Source organism: Malaya genurostris, chromosome 3 (genome assembly GCF_030247185.1).
Source record: "Malaya genurostris strain Urasoe2022 chromosome 3, Malgen_1.1, whole genome shotgun sequence".
NCBI classification, from domain to species: domain Eukaryota; kingdom Metazoa; phylum Arthropoda; class Insecta; order Diptera; family Culicidae; genus Malaya; species Malaya genurostris.
The window spans coordinates 276,373,438-276,395,587 of record NC_080572.1 but is presented as its reverse complement, the minus strand read 5'-3'; the positions used below and the strand labels follow the sequence as shown (position 1 = coordinate 276,395,587).

Here is a 22,150-nt window from a genome sequence, read left to right as displayed (position 1 = left end):
GGCCAACACGAGACCTTCGTTTGCCGATTTTGAAACAGACCGTTGAACCGAATGCCATTTTTTTCGTTCAACAAACCCGGCAGACAGAGGTCCATTGTTGAGCCATTTTTAACATGAGGAGTTGGAGCCCCGTTGGACTAGTTTTACTGCAGAATTTCTGAATTTTTTTCCACTTATTTGTTTAAACTAACAATACATACCTGCACAAAACTTCTACTTTACGTAGAATAACAACAAATTTTCTTTTTATGTAAAGGTAACACCTAATTTTCACACTATTTTTGCAAGAGAAAAAACAACAACAAAACGTTCCAGCAAATTGAACGAATATTTCGTGCAATATGTCGTTCAACAAGCGCTCAAAGACCAACAAAATTGAACGGCCTGCTGAGAGGGAACCTAAATGCTTTGACTTTTACATTGCGTATCCAACTGATGATTAGTTCTTCCTAGAGTTCCAACATAAAATCAGTTTTATCAGTTGAACATGTCGAAAATAGATCAAGAGAAAGAACATTGAAGCAGTAACGCATTTTTTATGATGAGGCCAATTCTATGCATGCGAATGATACATAAGTATAAATTTTCATTTCAAACCCACAAAAATAGGATGATGGTTTCTCTTTGCTCGCATTTTTTGGCCAGTTACCAGGCTGATCTTATATTTTACGCTTATTTCTTCACAAAGCTTTCGAGTTAGATTCACAAGTTATCGATTAATATTTGAAACATTGAATTTTTTTTATAATGGATCCGTAATAATCGAAAGAGAAAGTAAACAAAGAGAGGTTTTCAATTAAGAGACAACTTTTCTTTGCGGCCACGACAATTCCCAGTTGATGAGGTAACCTGATTACGAAAAATCACCAAGAGACATTCCCCTATTCGAAGAACAGAAGAACTGAAGATTTCGGATGAACTGAAAAAAAAAAACAGAACGACCAGTGTTATTATTATACTTGTTCACTTTTATTGATTTTTGCCTATTTGATAATTTTTATCATGATGGGAACTGTCTAGGTGGTTGTAAATGATTTCCAATTGCCGGTTGTCTCCCTCAAAACCAGGGCTTGAGGGAGATTGAACTGTTGCTTGAACAATCGTTACTTCGCTACCGTGATTTCCCGTTACGTTCCGACCGCTGTATATGGTTTGTGTTACTTTGAGTTATACAATGTCACTTGTGTTTGTTATATGTTGACGTTATTTACGCTATTGCAATTAGTTATGCTATGTTATATTGGTTGGTTGACTTTGATTTTATGTTTTGATTCATTTTCCACTGTGAGCATTCGATTATATCGTAAGAATGTGCTGCATGCATGTTCTAGTTTGTTTTCTGTTTCCCATTTTGATTATTGTTTTTGTCTTGAATCGAAAAAAGCAAACGAACTCTCTGTTCGTCACGGGATTATCTTCTTCTACGGTCAAGTTCTGTGGTTTCGGGTTTGTAGGTGTTTTAAAATTTCAATCGAATCTTTCTGGTTTCACTGCTATTATACAGTAGTGGCTATTTGGATGCAATGGGATATATACAGGTGGAGCAAACGTGTCACTTCAGTGTGTGTTGCTTCAACAGTTTCTATTGTGTTCGCTTCTCACCACATGTATGTACCTCATTGTACTTGATGTGTTTATGGAATACAGTGTTATTGTTATTAGTTATAGTTTTGTTTTCGGGATATAGGTTTCGTTCAGAAACAATCGAACTCTGGATTCGAGCTTCAGGTTTATCGCTTTTCATACAGCGTATGCGATTGATTCTTGATTCTATTCTATCGCAAAGTGTAAAGATTGTTTTCTGCAGATAATTGAATAGTGTAATTTTTCTTCGATTCGAACAGCGCTTGTTTTAAATTTTCCTGTCTAATTCTATTCGCTATAGTATGATTAATTCGATTCATTTGCATATAGTAGTATTATACTTTATTCAATTAAGTATTTGATTCATTATTTTTATTAGACTAGAAAATAGTATTAAATTGTTTCATATACGGGTTCTTTCTATCGATATTGTTTTGTTTTTTTTTATCAATGTCTAGTTAATCTAACCACTCAAGTGTTATCATTATTTAATGATTAAGTAATCAATTTCAGTTAGCTCATGAGATGAAATTAACGTATGGTAAAGACCAGTTGACAAAATTACAATAACAAAAGAATCACCAGTGACACCTTTTAGTAAAAGTGGAACCACATGACATGTGCGTATCTGAGTAGTTACATACACACATCAACATTTCTCGGAAGAGTTGTGTGCATGTTTAAATCCTTATAAGTTATTCCGTTTGGGTTGTGTTGTGGTGGTGTGTGTATGTAGTACCGTGCTCAATGGCAATCTTGTTTGATGGCGCAGTGAAGTTTGCAAAATCGCTGCAGTTGAAATCTGTCAAATCCAACTAGTGACAACTGTTTTACAGGGTTCAAGGCCAGATACTGATTCAATATCTGGCATTGATCGCAAAGAAAAAAGTGTTTGTCGCCAGCAGTTTCCTGGAGTTTTCAAAGGCAGTATTAACACCATACTTGAAACTGAAATTGAAGCTAGCCGAATTCCATGCAATTCACACAGTCATGTTGACATGACATTTCGTTGCTCTTCCCCCATGAGAGTTCTAGCATCTCGGCATCTAAGAGCTAACTCACATTACCGAAATGGCGGAATGAGCAATGAATTCTTAATCGACTGCTCGTTCCTGGGTGCTCGATCAACCCGATTGACAGTGACATTATAAATGTCATTGAGTTTTCGCTCATTTTACGAGTGTGTTAGTGTAACAGTTAGGCGACTTACGCCATTTCATTACACTTCAGTTGGAGGAATGGATGATGCTGACTAAGGTAGGCCTTTTTGTAATTTCCTAAACTTTAAGATTTAAATTTAGAAATTTTATATTTAGAAATAAACTGAAAATGAATTAACAATTCAGTACGCATCTTCTCACTCAATTCCGATAGATTTCCGAACCAATCGGTTTGAGGCGAAATTCATTCGGAATCGGTCGTTGCACTGGATTCCGCATTGATTCGGATTTCACATGGTATTCTGAGGCTGTGAACCATTTCGTGGTTAATTTTAACTTTTGGTTGAAATCTGACCTTGAGTGGTTATTTTAATGTTGTCAAAAATAACCCTGCTCGAGAGCATGGATATTTTTAACAGATCGATGGTTATTTTTCGACACTGAAAAATATCTAGCAATGAAAATTCTATAATATTAATTCTTTAGTTGAAATTATTGCCAGTGGAAAATGAACCCAAATAACGTTCCGTTCGTCAAATTTTGAAATGGGCCGCAGTTTTAGTTAAATTGAACTACTCGACACAATATAACCACTCAAGTGTCAGATTTTAACCAAAAGTTAAAATTAACCGCAAAATGGTTTACACACTTAAAACCATTTCTTGAGCTCGGCATAATAAAATGCCGAAACTGATCAGCAACACGTAAATTTGCTGATTGCTCAGTAATCAATACGCATGTTTCTGAACTTCGTTAAATGCATTCACTGATATTTCGGTAAAATGCTTCACTTTGCCGAAATTTGGCATAATTGCTTGCTGAATTTATCAGTAAACAAGAGATATGCCGACATCAGCAGAGACGTTTGCCGAGATTTCGGAATATGCGCTAGCTGTTGCCGAGATTCAGCACGACAGCTGTCATTTATTGCCGCGTTACATTTTCGCTTCGCATTGTGCGATTATTTTCTAATGAAATTCTCGAGTGAAATAATGGGTAATCTTCGAAGAAACGTGAAACCACTTGCAAGTAAAAATATTGAATAAATATAGTGACATGTTTCGCTTTATAAAAAGCGACTTTATCAGAGCACTCGCGATTATAAGGGAAAAACACCCAACACGGGGCTCAAAGCGTCCTCGAGACAAAACTTTGGGGGATTTGCGAAAAAATAACCCCATGCATGGAATAATTCAATAGATCAAAGTAAGTTTATTGTTTGAACAATACCGTATATGCATCATTAAATATTGAACAATTTTGTAAGCCAAAAATCAATATATATTTTTATTTTCATATTTCCAGCTCGACTCAAGGTGGCCGCATCTGGAAACGCCGCTTTTTATTTATGCTACATGGTTTCAGGTAGACTTTAAGCACTACTGGCAACAAATTTGTAAGCCTCCTTTAAGTTTTAATAAAATGAATTTTTAATCCTGAATGGCGTGTTTATAATGTTGAGAAAATACAAACAAAATTAATTGACTAGATTTTTAATTACTGATGATTCGGTAATTTATTTTTTTCATTTTTTCGTTTTATTGGATTTCCGAATATTCAGTGAACGTTTAACTGAGCAAACAGTAAATCTTATGCTAACGATTTCGGCAATATTTGACGTTTGTCAAATTTTAGGATGCCGAGACGCTCAGTAATTTTATTTTTGCCGAGATGATTGCTGATTACTCGGCTGTGCGAATCTCGGCATTTTTTTGCCGAGACTCAGCTAAAAAATTTAAGTGTGTACAGCCTGAATTCCACATGGAATTCTGAATGAAAATTTTTCGCCCTAACGCCCACATTATCGAAACGACGGAATGCGTAGTGAGTTCTTACTCGACTGCATGATTTTACCAACTCAGGCGAAAATTCTAGCACTGAACCGATCAGTGCTAGAATTTTCGCCTGAGTTGGCTGCTCGATCAACCCGATTGACAGTGACATTATAAATGTCATTGAATATTCGCTCATTTTATGAATGTGTTAGTGTAAAATTTAGGCGCCTTAAGCCATTCCACTACACTCCAGCTAGAGGAATGGATGATGCTGACTAAGGTAGGCCGTTTTGTTAATTTACAGCGAATTTCAACAGTTTTTGTTGGAATTCTAAGAAGAACTGGTTATTTACTAGTTCTGTATATCCGAAAAATATGATGATTTAAATTGGTATATTCAGTTATGTAATGTTTTCATTTAAAAATAAACTGAAAGTCAGTACGAAAACGTATCGGAAAAGAAGAAGACGAATTGACAATTCAGTCCGCATCTTCTCACTCAATTCCAACAGATTTCCGAATCACCCGGTTGTAGGCGAAATTCATTCGAAATCGGTTGTTGCACTGGAGTTGGAATTGATTCGGAATTCCACATGTTTTCCACATGGAATTCCGAATGAAAATTTCTCGCCGATTAGGAATTGATTCGGATCTGATAATGTGGGCGGATTTGATTCGGAATTCATGTTGCCAGATTAACGGTTCTGTTTCTACCGGATTGTTGCCATACAATACTGACAGAACCGTTCTGAATCGGTTCGACATGTTCACTGCGTATTCTGCTTTGATTTATTTTTAGGTCTACCCACTTGGAAAAAAACTAAAGTAGTCTGCCGACAACTTGCCAAGATCCGCTGTCAAAACAGTATTTCAAAATTTCTAGAGTAAGTGATGAAAACAGCTAATTTTTGTGCCATGTTCTGCATATACTGTTATCAATACTTCTGTATATAAATGAGTCTATTCGTTAAAAAGATGTCGGTCATCGAAATATTCGGAACTTCCTATTTCAGACACACACACATAGACTACATGAAATTCAATCTGCTTCAAATCGTTAGCTCCGATTCCGATCGGAATATGATTGGTGGTGTAGAAACTATCTGGTTAGTGATTCAAGAATATTTCGTTAGGATCGTCTCGGCAGCATTCCATAATTCTGATAGTGCTTCGTTTTGCTCAGTTTGACAGTAGATTTCCATCACACAGTGAAGCTAACTTCAGTATATTTATTTGTTTAGAAGGCTGAATGAATAGATAAACACACGCTAAATCATCATATAAGAATAAGATGAGTTCTTCACTTGGTTATTTGAATTAAGTGAAGCAGCAATTTGTAATGTACTACTTAAAATAGCCAGACACGTTTATACGTTTTGTTGCCAGTATTACTATTTGTTTATCAAAACGAAAATAATTAGTATGTATACTGTAAACTCTCGATGATAGGCAACGACGTTTTGTTTTGTTTCTATAGAACTATATTTTATAGAGTAGCTCCTATTCGTCATACGGGGATTCACTACGGCAGAAATTTGAATGCCTTCTCTTAGTCATGTACGTTGGAAACTATCGAAACTTCTAGAACTATTCGAGTTAGCTCAGCTCTTTTGATTTATGTATATTTTTTGTAGTCTATTATTATGTTTTGATTTTTAACACGTTCTTCTAGTATTTCCTGTATCCGATTGGGTTCCGTTGTTTCATAACCAGTTCTAACAACGAGACATAGCATTTTTCTTTGGTTCTCTTTCTCTGTTTATGTATTTTTTTTGTATTTTGTTCACTTTGATTTCTACGTTAGAAATTTGATTGACATTGTTTTAGGAGTGGTCTGGTCTGGTTCTGCTATTCCGAATACTTTTATGTTGCTCTACACTCTACAATCCTTTTTTTCTCAAATGTTCTACTAAGGTATACGTGTGGGATCTGATGTTTACCTACAGAAATCAGCATTTACCGATAATTCGTCGTAAAATATTCATATTCATGGATTACTTTCTTGTGGGTCAATTCTCTTTGTGGTTATTAATTACGCCTTCGGTTTTTTCTACATCGTCACAATCTATGAGATAGGAAACCAGCAGAAAGCAGCAAACTCTTCATTTTGGATAGCCTACAAATGTAAAGCCGAATGGTTTATCTTGAAAATGTCAGTCTATAGTTAGTTATTCTATAGTTAGTCACTTCAATTACTTCAGCGGAAAATTGAAAACTCGAAAATATACAGATCGGTAAAATCATAAGAAATTTACAGAAATAACTTCCCATTTGTTGTGCTGTCTTGAAATCTCAGTAAGAAATCCAACAAAAATGTTTCAAAATCGTTCAAGAGCGTCTTCTTCTATTAAGTTTTGTCTATCGGTCCGATCGCAGCGCAACGATCGGACCATCACCGGATAAATTTGCACCAACCTTAAAACATATCGACATAATCGGACAGATGTTGTTCCGATAGTGTTCTATAGAGCGTCAGACAATCGTCGTTCCTTTAGGTTTTGCTATCATCCATTTTTCTCACTCAATACCAAGTTTTTAAGGCTGTGAACCATTTCGCGGTTAATTTTAGCTTTTGATTAAAATCTGACACTCGTGCGGTTATTTGCGTTAGATTTGCTGTCATAATTCCGAGCCGAATTTCTGAAGATTTTACCGAGTGTACGTACCAAAAGCCATCTCGGATTTGCCTGAATGCTGATTCCATAGTTCATTGCAGTCCAAGGCACTTTTCAGGGCTACAGACCGTCATAAGGATTTAAAAAAAAAAAAATTGGTTTATTTCGTTGACTCTTTGCCTGCCTGCACTATCGCAAACGGATTTCAGCCATGTCTCCCTCAGAACCGATAAGGTAGTGGGTACGTTGTTTTATTCTTTGAAGTGTATGTCTGGCAGCGGTGAGGCAACATCTCATATTCGACTTGTTAGTAAAATAAGATCTCGTGCAAGGCATCTGGAAGTCTCACACATACGTAAAGTTTGACTCTACTTGAGCGAAACTGTCGGCGAATGACCAATTATGATTAAAACCGGGGTGGAATAATAAAAAAACGGTGCCATGTCTTCACAGGCAATTATTTTCGTCATTTTCTACTTGTTTTTATATGCAGGAAATTTGTAAATCTGGTGAAAGCTATCAAATTTGGCATAGATCTGATTTGTTAGTGTCTGTCGAAACGAGAGAAATGCCACATAAATCTGGAACATTGGCAACTCTGCTGTACGGATACATTGCCCGCTTGAATGTGCTTGACAGATTTCCCCCCAGACGCAAGGCAGCGTCTGCCAGAAGGTTTTGCCGGAATGCTGGCAGAATTCCGGCACGAGACTGGCAACAATGCGGCCCTTATTACCGTTCTCACTTCACTTTCACATTCACTTCACTTACATGTCACTTCACTTGATTTTTCCTAGTACCGGTATCACACATAGTGAAGTGATCACTGTAGTGTAAAAAACTATGTTTTTCAACAAAATGTTGATGGCGTGGTGTCCATAATGACATCAAGTTCATTCAGATACCCATAATAAGGGTCACAGTCACTTCACTTGGTTTTCACCGTGTAGTGACGCCGGTATTAAGGGCCTGCAATATGCAAAGTTTCTTCTCAAAATATACCAGTATTTTCATCTCATTTACTTGGTATCAATTCTCGTTATTATTTTTGGATGTACGTACAGGATTGACGAATATCAAATGAATTCGAACAGAAGCAAAGTAGGAAGAGCGGTCTTGCAAGACGTGACGTGGCGAGAGAATGACGCAATTTCGCCTCCAAAATTTTGACAGTTGCCGGTATCTTGCCAGGCTTCTGTCGGCTGCCAGAAGATAAAACTTACTTTTCAGTATGTTTGTTCAAGGGCCCTATGGAAACTACTTAGAACCACTTCACCTAAGACTAGATTATTAAACGGAATTCTGAAATTAGGTGGAAAGTACTCAAAATCGACATTATTTTGAATCAAATTCCAGACAAGTTGACCTCGTGAGATGACACCACCGACAAGAAACTAAAAGGAATGTTAGTTGTTAGTTAGAATGTTGTTCAATGTTACTCTCAAGTGAGTAATTTGTACTCACTTTTGCTTATTTAGTTCAAATGTCAAAAAGTGAGTAATATTGATTTAGAAGACTGAGTAACTTCTACTCAGTTTCTAAATTGACAACAAGTTTTACTCATAATCATAATAAACTCACATCCGTTAGAAAAATTAAAGCGAAGACATTTCTGATGTAAAAAGTGCTGTCGATTTCGCTTCCAGTATCAGCACATCGTCAAGACGTGAAACGGATCCGGAGCCCGATTACTCTGAAGTAACCAATAAAATATTTTTCATGAGTCCAATCAGTGCCCGGCAACTAACCGTAGTTAAACTCAAGTTCTATTCATCTCTATTAGCCAAGTGTTATATTCTTAATTTGAAGATGTTTTTGTTTTATTTTGACATGTTTCTATAATTACATTCTATGGAAAAACTACAAAATGTAAAAAAGCGAACTTTTGAGAAAATATTTTAAAAAAAGTTGCATTCTTTTTCATTTACACGCAGTTTTATTTAAAGCAAAGATTTCCTTAGATAATTCGAATGATATTGAGTAATATCTACTCACTCGAGCTAATTTTCTCATTTGTAGCATTGAGTAAATGTTACTCAGAATTTGACAACTACCATATTTACTCAAAAGTGAGTAAACAAGCTTTACACACTGTAGAGTAGTTCTATTTTCAACGAAAGTGAGTGAAATTGTACTCACTTTAGAGTAACATTGAACGAGCGTGAAGAGCATACGCAAGCTACGCCATTACCGAACCAGCAAAAAATAGTCGGATCGGTCTAATGCGAGTTGATCATAAAGTGAACCTAGATTTCTCACTGTACCGAGACACTGACAGCGCTATAGTGAGAAATGGTAGTGTGAAATGCACAAGGATACTTTATACATAACATTTTAGTTGTTTTCTGCCTCCATTTCTCACCAGAAGGTGCTTCTGTTGTCACAGACAGCTCCGTTACATTTATATTGCCCAGTTAACTCGTCTGGAATTTGATTCGGAATTCAGTATTCCAGTCGAATTCCAGTCGAGTTAACTGGGTACTCTCGGTTGTCTAGATTTATTAGCTTTATGATATTACCAAGTCCATGTCGATAGTACAGGTGAACTTACAGTGGCCCTTATTACCGGTATCACTACACGGTGAAAACAAAGTGAAGTGACTGTGACACTTATTATGGGTATCAATTCACGGTGGAAATCAAATCAGTCCTTATTACGAAAGACTCTTCTGTGACAAAAGTAATTACTTGAATGAACTGGATGTCATTATGAACATCACGCCACCAACATTTTGTTGAAAAAATTAGATTTTTCCACCACAGTGATCACTTCACTATGCGTGATACTGGTAATAGGTAAAATCAAGTGAAGTGAATGTGAAAGTGGAGTGAGAACGGTAATAAGGGCCACAATGTCTTTTACCAGAGTGACGACAGCTGTTCGTTTGAAAGACACATTTTGACCAAACGATCTGTCAAACAATGTAAAGCTAACGAAGCTACCAACATTTAGGATTAAAAGGTTTTAGTTGTTACCAACATTTCGTCACTCTGGTTATAGACCCTAGATGGACTACAAGAATGAAAAAAAAAATGGTTCGAAAAAGAAGAGATTCTGCTTCGACTGGTATCCTATCCGTTTTGCAACGTGAGTCATTAATTGCGATCGAACGTTCTGGAACGAGCAAGTTTTGACGAAAACAAAGCAACCTCGGCCGGGGTTGCTCCGATCAGCCAACCTTATGTCAGTTGCATCTTTTTGCAGTTACAGAGCCACTTGATGATTCGGGCGTTACGTTCGATGATCGATGGTGGTTCGCTTGGTCGATACAGTGCTGGATTGTTTAGACTAGTCAGTGGGCCCAGAGCACTCTGCGGTGGTTCGTTACGTTCGGTGATTTCGGTACTGTCCGGCAGTCGGGTCGAATCGACTGTACTGACGTCCGAGAAGAACACGGCACTGGACTCATCGGAATCTCCCGCATCATCCGTCGATAATCGGTGAATATCACTGCCGGAGTTGCTTCGGTAGTTGGGGGTCTTGGATGCCGCCTTCGACGGTGCGATATGCCGCTCGTAGGTTTCATCGTTCAGTCCGAGACGGTCGAAGAAGTGCTCTAGCTGCGTTAGACTATCTGACCGTGATCGTTGCTTTTCTAAAAGTTTCTGCTGTTCCCGTTCTTTCTCTCGTTCCCTTTCGCGATCGCTTCGCTCCGACAACCGATTCCAGTAACGATCACTAATGTCACTTTTGGATCGTAGGATCGGTCGGCGATCGTCCTCCCCTCCGGAACTACCACGGCCATCGCCGCAGCGAGAGTTGGGATTACTGATGGCAGACTGTCGACCGCGATTCTTAAATCGCAGACATTTCTGTCGCTTGAACGTTCCTAACGGTGGACTAAGATCTAACTGTTGGTCTTGTGGTGACAGCGGTGACACCGGAGATAATGGCGACATTGGTCCATGATTCTTGTAGTATTTCCGAGCAGCAGCGGCGCTCCGATCTCTCACTTCATCGTAGTATTTCTGCTTTTGTTTTTCGCTGTAGTCATCTTGAAAGGCTTCGGGAACTTCCGGTGTTGTGAAATTCAATAGACAGTCGGCTTCCTCACGAATCTTCGCACGGCATTCGATGCAATCATAACGAAGAGGTGGAATCCCGTAGGCGTAGTAGGAGTTTCCGCTGTGTTGCGTAGATGAACCGCTATCCCGTCGATAGTCTGCTCCTCCCATTAGAAGGCCATCCTTTTGTTGAAGCTGTTGTTGTTGTTGTTGCTGCTGCTGTTGTTGTTGTTGTTGTTGTTGTTTGCAACATGGTTCGCTATGGTGTGTGTAGTGTCCCGATGAACCCCCGGAGTCACGATTGAAGGAACTACCGGAACGATTGGAACGGTTTCCACGGCTACAGCAACTCAACGCTTCCGAGTGCGGTGAATGACGACTGATTTGTGAGTGCAGATCCGGGAGTGACTTGTGACTGTTGATGTTGTATGACTGTGTCGGTGAGTAGTCCGATTCGTCCTGGTGGGCAACCGCCTGGGAATGCGAATACGAACGTTGGTAGTTATAGCGACTGGAATGAAAAAAAGGTTTGATGATTTCTGGAGTAGTAATGATTGAGACTGCTTACCTATGGCTGTTGTTGTGTTTTTCCGGAGATGCATTGTTTTCGGCGTATTCCGCCGGTGGACTGATGGCGCGGTAGTCATCCGTCAGCACCAGGCTATCGTGTACGCCGTACAAGTATAGATCGTCATCACCAACGGGATGCGGCGGCAAAGATTGAGGCGAAAGGAATGCGCTTGGAAAGAATACGGACATGTCGCTCGGTTGTTCCGGATGTACGGTCAACTGTTGCTGGTAGTTCTTTGGTGGCTGAATGTAGCCGATACTGTTGAGGCAATCACTACCGGTAATGCCGGCTCCACTGATGTAGCTGGTTTCCAGTGATTGCTGGCTGTACTTCGGATTCAGTCCCACAACGTCCGAAGGGATTATTGTCTCTTTGCTATCGGCCGTGTTGAGTAGTTTGCGCAGTTTGGTCTGCAACAGATCGGACCCGGAAGATGCGCTTCGTCGACTAGCCGGTCGTTGTTGTTGTTGTTGCTGCTGCTGCTGCTGTTGTTGCAGCTGAACTTGCTGGTGATGCGAGGAAGGCTGCAGCTGACAGATGGACTGCGGAAGTACACGTGATGGCGATAGCATATCTACAGGCGAAAAAATGGGAAATTAATTAATTTAGAAATAGTTGCTCGACCATTGAAACATTTATTTGACACATTCTAGAAACTATATTTCAACAAAGTAGGCGAGGTAAATAATTACCGGAAACCCTGCCCCACGGGTTGCTAAGAGTCACGATGGGATGGAAATGCAATTTTTGCATATAAATTTGCATTTCCGCAGCCCTACACATATCTCTAATATCAGCGTCGGATTACCATACGCCATGCGGTGGCCACCAGCCGCCAGCAGCTGTTATCGACAATATCAGCCATTGCGACTCGGTGTTCGGTGAAGCGACTCCGATTGGCACACGCCGCCCCACTGTCAGCAAACGCAATCGAACGCTATTTAAAGGAGCGAACGTGCAGAGAAACCAAACCATGCAGAATTTAACCCATGTTCCGGTTTCACTTACTGGCGGTGGTGGTGTTGCATTTCGTCTACGTTCGGGCGGCGGAAAAAGACGCTAATTTAATCAATCATTTTCCCTTTTAATTAATTCATCAGCTGTAAAACGTTGCCTTAGCAAAGTAATGGATATCGAAAAATGTGCGGGAAAGGTGATTAAAAGCCTGCACATGCTATATTTTAATGTGGTGTTGAGTTGCGAATTTTTCAGAAGGGATATATTTATGCTAAGCTTTACGGTGTTTCAACAGCTTTGAATTAATATACGATATAGCATAAGCATCGGTGGTTCAGTGGTAGAATGCTCGCCTGCCACGCGGGCGGCCCGGGTTCGATTCCCGGCCGATGCAAGATTGTATTTTTTGAAACTTATTATGGTTATTTTTTAAATCTGACTAGGAGTTTGCTTGTTTTTGAAAAAATCCAGTTTATATTTTATTGAAATTACTGATATTTACTGTCGATAAAAAGTATTGATATTCAGTATCCAGTTGATATGAAAGAAGTATTTAGAGCGCTTGAAGCAAGTCTAGGAGCTGGATGTTTTAAATACAAGATCTATAATGGAACAGAAACTGAAACCAACGTATCCCCAGCCAGCCGTTTTAAGTTTATTTATTCGAACTGGCAAACGTTGCTTGGCCTGTCAGTCTCTTGTGTTATAAATTTCAGATTTCAATTTTAAAACTGACATTAATTGTACATTTATAACTGAACATGCTCTCATCAAAGCAACCGTCAAATGCATTCTCGAAACCATTTCCCCTCTGACAGGAAAGTTTTGATAGACTAACAATATAATCGAATTGTTGACAATATTTACGACAAGTATTCTATTGTCATTACTGTATTTTTATCAATTCAATTGGTCGTACTTTTTTTTCCACAATCATAAAACATTCTTATAAGAAAAAAGGAATGGAAACGTGATGAGGAATTTCCATTCATAAACTACCTCCGGATGCCAGGAAAGAAGATTCGGAAAGGTGTAGGCAAAAAACTATACGAGATTGTTGTTATTCGTTCCAAACCGAGGTTATAAATCGCTGCAATAAACACAAAAGAATGGAGAGAAGTTTCCAAAATAGGTGTAGTGCAATTTACCCGCTACCTATTGTACCATCTTGATAGCGGCTTCGGGTGTATTATGCTATGTAAGCATGAGCTTTTTCCATAGAAAGCTTCGGTGCTCGGGCTAGGTCGATAAAGAAGAATACAGTTAAGTTAAAGAGATGTTGGCTTGGAGCTTTAGTTTTCGTATGGTGTTGTTCGCACTAACTAATATCTGTTTCCGTGGTGTAGTGGTTATCACATCCGCCTAACACGCGGAAGGCCCCCGGTTCGATCCCGGGCGGAAACAAGTAATTTTTTTTCAGTGAGTGATCAAACAGGTCAAAGGAAATTTCAGTAAAGGGAGGGGTTTACTGACACGAATAATAATTTAGACTGGATAAAATTAGAAAATATGCTGAGTTGAGTATTTATTTTGTCTGATAATGTTAGTAATTAGTGAAAGTTGAAATAGGGCTATATTATACCCAGGATCATTTCATTAGTAGAGTCGCTATGTTATTTGGCCGATTATTGGACTTTCAATCAACGAATTGTGATTAAAATCTAGCACAATATCTTTGATTCGGCTGTAGCAAGTAATACCGCAGAAAAAAATATTTCAATTTTCATTGCGACGAGAAAACACGAAGCGAATGCACCTATTTTCGTCTCACTTTTAAGATCAATTTATCGAACCGAGACAGCAGATTTTACTCTAATTAATGGTTTTCTTAAAGGAGATGATTACTAAAGCTTAATATTTTTTTCATTGTGGATTTGTACCCAGCAAAATAAAGGGAATTTTGATGTAATTCAGAGACTTGTTTTAGGAAAAATTGAGTATTCCGTGGTAAAATTTACTATACTAAAACATTATTATATAAACTTCTTTGCAAAAGGGTTTTAGAACGGGAACGTCCGTTTAGGTAGTAATTTTGTAGTATTTCCAATATGAACCAGGGTGAAAAAACTTAAAGCATGCTCAGCATCTCTAAATTGTATACGAGAGATCAATAATAGAGCTAAAACGGAAACAAACGTACCCAGAATAAAAAGCGATTGCAAACTTATATCAAAGTAATAGTAATTTTTTCTATCATTGCTTATTTAGGCGTTATTTAGATATAATATAATTTATGTAGGAATAAGACCAACATATTTAATAAATTGTTAAAAAACTTTGATTATTGCTAGGCTAGTTTTAGAATTTTTTAGACAATTAATAAAAATGCAAGAAAACCTCAAATTTTGTGTCATGTTCATTAAAATGTTGGATTATATACTGCGCAAACTCAGTAAAGTAGTTATCAGTAGTCAACAATAGAAACAAACTTTTTGAAACCGTCAATCTAGTTCCCTCAAAGATAATTCAAATACATTTAATGTTTGTTAATGCCATGTAAAATATCGCGTAATTTCCAAAAAAAAATCATTTTAGTTCATATGTCGTTCATAACAATCGTAGGATCGGGATAAACAAAAACTAATCTAACAGTTATTTTGATTGTAGTTGTTACATCTCTCTTATACACCCAAAAAAAAACCCGGATGTTTAAAACAAGAAAACGATTAGTTGTTCATCGAATCAAAAAATAGTTGTTATGAGGCCAGGTGTCAGTCTCGACTTTTTCTTGGTGAGTTTGCTTCACATAAGTGTTCCGTGAACGACTCTATGGATGAAAATCACGTACGTTTTCACGTAACAATTTTGTAGAGTGCAGCAATCTGTTCAGCTTTATTCATTCAAACAGTTCTAGTGTCAAATTTGATTGAATTCTACTTTTTCAATATTTTAAGGGCATATTCTAGATGCATAAATAATGTCAGTTTTTTAATTTAAATATGAAATTTATAACAAGAAAACCTGGTAACTCCAGCAGCGTTTTACTCGTGTTTCAATTAAAGAAAAAATAGAACGCAGTATATGCCAGTTCTTAATTCAACAGTAGAACAGTTCGAATAAATAAAACTAAAACGGCTTGCTGGGGATACGTTTGTTTCAGTGTCAGTTTTCTTATCCATTTTCTATATAAAATAGTCCAACTAATAAACTGTTCTAAATACGAGTTGGATTTTTGTGTTATAAATTATAATTCACCGTTGAGGTGCGTTTTATCCCATCTACCTGCTAATCATTCCAAACCAGAAAACAATTCTCTGAAATTTTAATGAAAATAAAAGTTCATCATGACCAGATATAACAAAAAAATGGTAGCGGTGGATTGAGCATATCAGTAAGAATGAACAAAAAACAATTTTATTGTTATTTTTTGTAATTGTTTATCCACACACTTATAAAAATCGTATAAATTCACGTCTTTTGAGACCGACGTATTCGAGCGTCAAAAATGAGTCATTTTTGCAGTTGATCTTACAAATATTTTATGCATTCTGACATGTTTTTAAGTGCTGTAACATGTAAGCAGACCCTGTCAGCTTAAAGCGAAATCAATCTTCAGTTCAGCACCGCCATCGCACGGCATCACATTCAACATATCATGTCAATTGTATTGGTGCGCAGTGCTGCTATTTTGGCGCGCACGAATTTGACGTTTCCCTCCCCCTCCCCCCCCCCCCCCCCCCTGTTTCTATGTATGAGATTCGATGCGGAATCGCTTGAGGGCGCCATGTTAGCAAAAAAGGATGTTGCCAATGATTTGTTCGGGAACTGTGAGAGCTGGATATCTTGTTAATATGATATCTTTGATGTAAGTCTACACGCCTGCTTTGATTTGCGTCACCTGTAAATTACAGTGTTTTGCAGTGTCTTTTTATTATTTTGTATTTTTTTATCTTAGAGGGTGCTTTTCCTTTTTCCCCTATTGCATAATTTCACTTTGAATTTGTGTAGCAAAACAATAGATGATAATTATTTAGTTCTACACTTGCTGCCAAATTCTTCCAAAACTCTGATATATAAAACAGTGTCCATTGAAATTCTGCTTCTGTGCGGTGTTCAGTGCTTAACCAGCCCAGTGGCAAAGATAGGGCGCTCCAGCAAGTGCTATCGTAGCCAACATCTGGGGCATTTGGTGGGCAATCAGAGCGCTCAGAGTATGCGCATCTCATTGTGAGCTCCTGTTAATGTTTATCACTATTTACTAACAATAAACATTGAGATTTGACTCAATTAACTTTATTCGACTACATTTAAAATTTCCTATTAATTTAATACTAATCCGACAGACGTAAATATAAAATCTGTCATTACAAAATAAGCTTTATATTTATTTCCAAAAGAATCATGTTTTTTTTGGTTTCGTAACAGCTTTTGACCAAAACGAAGTTATCAACGAGTATTCCGAGTATTACTGAAAATTCGAGTATTCGAGTACTACGGAAAATTCATTGTGTGCATAATTGTGTACCACTGCGCACTATTAGGAACAAAATACGATTATTTTGTGACTTTCATCAGACCCTGTCAGCTTGGAGCGAAATTAATCTAATTAGTTCAGTAACGCCATCGCACGACATCACATTCAACATATCATGTCAATTGTCTGGGTGCACTGTGATGCTATTTTGGCGCGCACGAATTTGACATTTCTCTCCCCTACTTCTACATACGAAACTCGATGCGGACTCGCTTGAGGGCGCCATACTCACAAAAAAGGATGTTGCCAATTATTTGTTCGGGAAATGTGAGAGCTGGCTGGCTGGTCTTTGCTTTCATGCTTGTTAGCAACATAATAATTGTAATCGTTCATTTGAGGATATTGAACAACAAGGTTTCATGTTTCCGTAGACGTGTTTATGATCTTGATAAAAGTAATATTTTATTTGTAATACTTCAAAAGGCTTAGATGCGCACTAATCGCCACCTCTCCCCTACTGAGTAATGTATTCTTCTTACTCGACTGCTCGTTTTTGAGTGGTCGATTGTCAGTAACAACGCTTGGACGAGCAAAAAAAAAAGCCTAATTAAAAGTGTCCCCTTCACCCCTCCACCCCAGATACGCCACTGTGCCCATCTCTCATTTTTAAAGACCATTCAGAACTCGATAATTCTATCGGAAGTACCAATTCTCATGACCCGTTCCTTCGTTCCTCAAAAATATATAACCATACGAGATATATTTCGTTCCTATCAAACTTCTTAATAGTTAGTGTAATGACTTTTCTTAAACTTTTCTTATGACCGTTTCAAAATATACGAACTATTTAAATTGTTTCGTGTTTACATATTTGGTATAGCGAAATTTTCATTCCGTATTTAAATGAAAATCTGCGCGAAAACGTGCAAAATCGAAGAAGAACATGAGTTGTATTTCAGTTCGCTTTTTCTCACTCAATTCAGACAGGTTTTCGCTGAACTATCAGTTTGTGCCAAATTTATTTGGAATCGGAAGTCCACATTGATTCGGAATTTACACTAAATTCCGCATGGAATTCTGAATGAAATTTTTACGTTCACTCGAATTTGATTTTATATTTATTCAGAGTCAAGAAAAGCACAAAAGCAGGTAGTTCAATTGTTTCATTTACTGAAAGATTTTAATTTTACTGGAAATCTACATTGAATTGAATACCTCCTCGCACGCTGTGATATAAATATTTATTCAGATTTGAAGTGAGGTTCCTGAGCGCTGGTCTTACAAACCAGTTGTCGTATGTTTGAGCCCCGACCTGGAAGGATTCGTAGTGTCAGTAGAATCGTAGCACCAGCCATGCACTGCTGGTTCTGTACACTCTGAATCGGCTGCGAAGTTTTTTGAAACAGAAGGTCAAATTCCACTTCAGGAATGTAATGCCAAGGCTTTGTCCTGAGCCTGTAAAAATTTTTACGAAAGATTTTAGCTTTTTAGTCTAGATTCAACATTTCGACGGTTATTTTTTCATCAAGTAGTTAAATTTGACTAAAACTCGCCCTTAAGTCAGACACAAATAAAGAATATTTTGTGAATTTATATCAATTTTCATGCACATATTTGGACCAGGCTATTGAATGCAAAGTTTCTTTACAGCTCTTCATTTTTCAGTATACTTTGAAAGTAAAACTAAGCTTTGTTTTGAAATATACAGTGTTGTTCTTTGAAAAATCAATGCATTCCAATTCTATTTTACATTCATTATGATTTAAAATCAGATTTTTTATTCAACTTATGTCTATTTAATAGTACTATTGGATTAGGGTCATTTCATCGAAAGCCATTTCGCCGGAAGCCGTTTCGTCGAATGACATTTCGCCGAATAGGCCATTTCGCCGAATGTCATTTCGCCGAAAGGGTCATTTCGCCGAATCCTGAAATTGTCCTAAAATCGTAATTAGAATTGATTTAAAATATAGACAAACGAAAGATGTTAACGTTAACGCCCGTTTTGTTGATCTACAATTGTACTTCTTGAATAAAGATTGATTTTTGTACTCTTGAATGAATATTGATTCATGAACCTCACAACAGAGTTCCCAAGAAAACTTGTTACTAAGCATCAAAGCAATTTTATAGTTGTATCTACCAGGCAAATGTATGTAGAATTTTCCGTTTATTAAGTGAAAATGAAAACAATATCTAATGCGGCTACGCCACATCGTTTTGGTTCATGTGCTGTCCGACCTCACTACGCCGCTTGGCTTCGGTTATGTGGCTGCGCCACATCAGTTATACAGGAGACATAACATACAGGAGACATGACCCTTTCGGTAAAATGACCCTTTCGGCGAAATGACTTTCGGTGAAATGGTTTTCGGCAAAATAACCCGCTCCCGTACTATTGATTTACATGTCGTATAAATTTCATAATTTTTTTCTTTGTACCCCAAAGAGCGTTCTAGGGTAAAAAAGTGTCCTCGGTTGGAATAGATCATCGAGCTCTCTACTTACATGACCCGGACACCGGTCCGGAGCTACCGGTGGTACGCATGCTCAGCTGCTGCTGCCGGTCCAGAACCGTTTCCGACTTGACATAGAAGGGTTTGCTTTCGGCAAGCATTTCGACGGCTGACTTTCGTTTAGAATTGCGCATATTGTGATAGTGGATGGCGGCCTGTTGCTGTTGCTGCTGATAGTAGATGGTCTGCTGGTGGGACACCGACGAAATCGTGGTCGTCGAAGTCGACAGATAAGACGTCGGCGGAGTGATAATTTGCTGGGACAGTGCGGCTGCCGCTGCAGCCGCCGCTGTCATCGAGGAAGCCGACGAGTGATGCGATGGCAGTGAATGATGCTGTTGCGGCTGCTGGTGATAGGGCGAATGAGGCGTGGCCACTAGATGACCCTGCCCGGAACCCGGATGATGATGACGGCTGCTGTGCCGGGGACTGTTACCGTATACTACAGCTGCCATTGTGCAACTACGTGAGGGTGTTTCACTATCCGAAGTGTAACTCAATGCTTCCTGGTATGCAGTAATGTTTTGGTTTTTGTAATGTGTTTAATTTCTCTAACGTAGATTCGTTGATTATTTAAGTCTCTTTCTCATCGTTTTAATTCTCTTTACAACCGCCAACGTAAGATCAGTTAAGAATGGGCCAGTATCCATTCTATCATTTTCACGAATTGTCTGCAAATTAAATAGATAAAAAGATTGATTAGTATTTGCATTGGTTGAAAGGAGAGTAAATTGATCAATAGTAGGTAGTCCCATTTTGTTAGTAGGCTGAAAAATGACCAGGGCTAATTTCTGATGTTCCGCTATTTTCTTCCGCGAGCATATTTCCTGCTCGTCAGTTGGAAACAGCGGCTGAATCCTACATTATAGTTGACACGTTTTAAGTTGCATTTGCGTGGTCTGTTTTTTTTTTGTGTTGAAGTTAAACACCAATAATAAAAAAACGGGACGTTTTTTTTGTGTGTAGACAGCAGGGCTCTACGAAAATTAAATAATCCACAGACAGCGGAAAATTGTGCTGAAACAAGTTCCTATGTTTGCTTTTTATTTTTTTTTCGTGGTGGCATTATTTCCGAGCTTATGGCGTGTCGACTTTTTGCGATGGAAGTTTTTCGAATGTTTCGAATGTGTTAAATTTGCGCACCGCATCGGTAATGGGTTGTGTTGGTTCCTTAGCTCATCGAGTTGAGAGTTACAGTGATGATGACGTGAGTACTTTGACTAGTAGGATATTTTTTGTATACCTATAAGAAAAATGCATTCAACCAAGGTTACACGTTTAAGATATTTTTTTGACATTTGGAAAATATTTTCGACTAAAAACTGATTTCGCATTTTTCATTAATCATATTTTAGCAGAATGTTGTAAGTTATCTTCTTCTCATGAAACGAGAACCGGTAAGCCACTCGTTCTTGTCATTTTCAGCCTCAGTAAACTGGCCATGCTTATGTCGTTTTCGCTTGATGTCAAACCTAACCCAGTTTTCACCCTAGCTGTTGTCAAACCGTTTTTTTGAAGCTAGTTTCGAACTTAGTTTCAACGTTGTGGAACTGAAAATCCAGTCAGTTTCGAACCTGGTTTTTATATCAGGTTTGCTCAAACCCCTGTTGCTAAGTGCGAACCCAACACAGTTTTGTAAAAAGTGTTTGATGAAACTACCCTTGGTCAGTTTCAGTTTTCTCAAGCGGAAACGACGTTACATATCTGTTTTGTATTGAAAATCGCCTTGGTGGAAAAAAAGATTTATACGTGTTTTTCGTATAATAACGAATTTGTCTCTAGAAACTATAAACTTTTCTTCTTGATTAAAGTTTCGAGAGCCACATTTTTGTTTATTCTAATCCGTTATGAAATTGAATGAAACCCATTTACGAGTAATTCTGTCAACGAACGTATGCGGTACCATCTAAGAGCAAATTCAGCAGCTGCAAGATTCATATGGGTGGTCTATAATGTGAATGAAACTGAATCAAACGTATCCCCAGCAATCCGTTTTAGTTTTATTTATTCGACCAGTTCTACTGTCAAATTTAAAACTGGTATACATTGCCGTTCTATTTTTTCTATATTTGAAACACAGATAAAATGCTGTTGGGGCTGCCAGTTTATTTTGTTATAATTTCTAGATTTAAATTTTAAAACTGACATAAATTATGCATCTGGAACTAGAACACTCCTGAATATGCCCTAAGCATGCTTTGCTAACTTGATTACTTTCATGCTTATTGTACACTGAGAGAAAAGTACTTTAGAGATTCACCAGTCTAGACCTTATGAATTAAGTAAAAATCAATTTCAACTGTTTGAAATTTCCATAAACAATGATAATATTCTTAAAGCGATGAGGAAATGTCATAATTATTCAAGCTGTGCTAATCGTTTGCCGTAGGAAAAATAACACAATTTTACACAATTTCATTATTGATAAATCAGAAATTGTCTGTTGCTTTGAAACAGTCAAAATTTCTGAATAAATTAACCTTCCAGATTCTATAATTTCTGCGTTGAAGTTAACTGTTGGTATTTACTTTGAGCTGGATTTTTCGAAGAATC

General features: G+C 37.9%; 1 protein-coding gene and 2 non-coding genes across 8 annotated transcripts in view; 2 read left to right on the top strand and 1 right to left on the bottom strand.

Annotated features, from left to right (window-relative positions):
• Positions 1-945: 945 nt before the first annotated feature.
• The window catches only part of LOC131438741 (probable serine/threonine-protein kinase yakA), a 126,708-nt gene continuing 105,503 nt past the window's right edge, over positions 946-22,150 (bottom strand). For all 6 annotated transcript variants that reach the window (XM_058608968.1, XM_058608970.1, XM_058608971.1 and 3 more), the window contains 3 exons: positions 19,590-20,268; positions 11,708-12,284; positions 946-11,650 (listed from right to left, as the gene is read on the bottom strand). In XM_058608968.1, the coding sequence (XP_058464951.1) occupies positions 10,315-11,650; positions 11,708-12,284; positions 19,590-20,052 (2,376 nt within the window). In that variant the 5' untranslated portion in view covers positions 20,053-20,268 and the 3' untranslated portion in view covers positions 946-10,314. The remainder of the gene's footprint in view (positions 11,651-11,707; positions 12,285-19,589; positions 20,269-22,150) is intronic.
• Positions 12,991-13,061, top strand: Trnag-gcc (transfer RNA glycine (anticodon GCC)). Its single transcript has one exon. It is a non-coding gene; the product is annotated as a tRNA-Gly (tRNA).
• On the top strand, positions 13,999-14,071 carry Trnav-aac (transfer RNA valine (anticodon AAC)). Its single transcript has one exon. It is a non-coding gene; the product is annotated as a tRNA-Val (tRNA).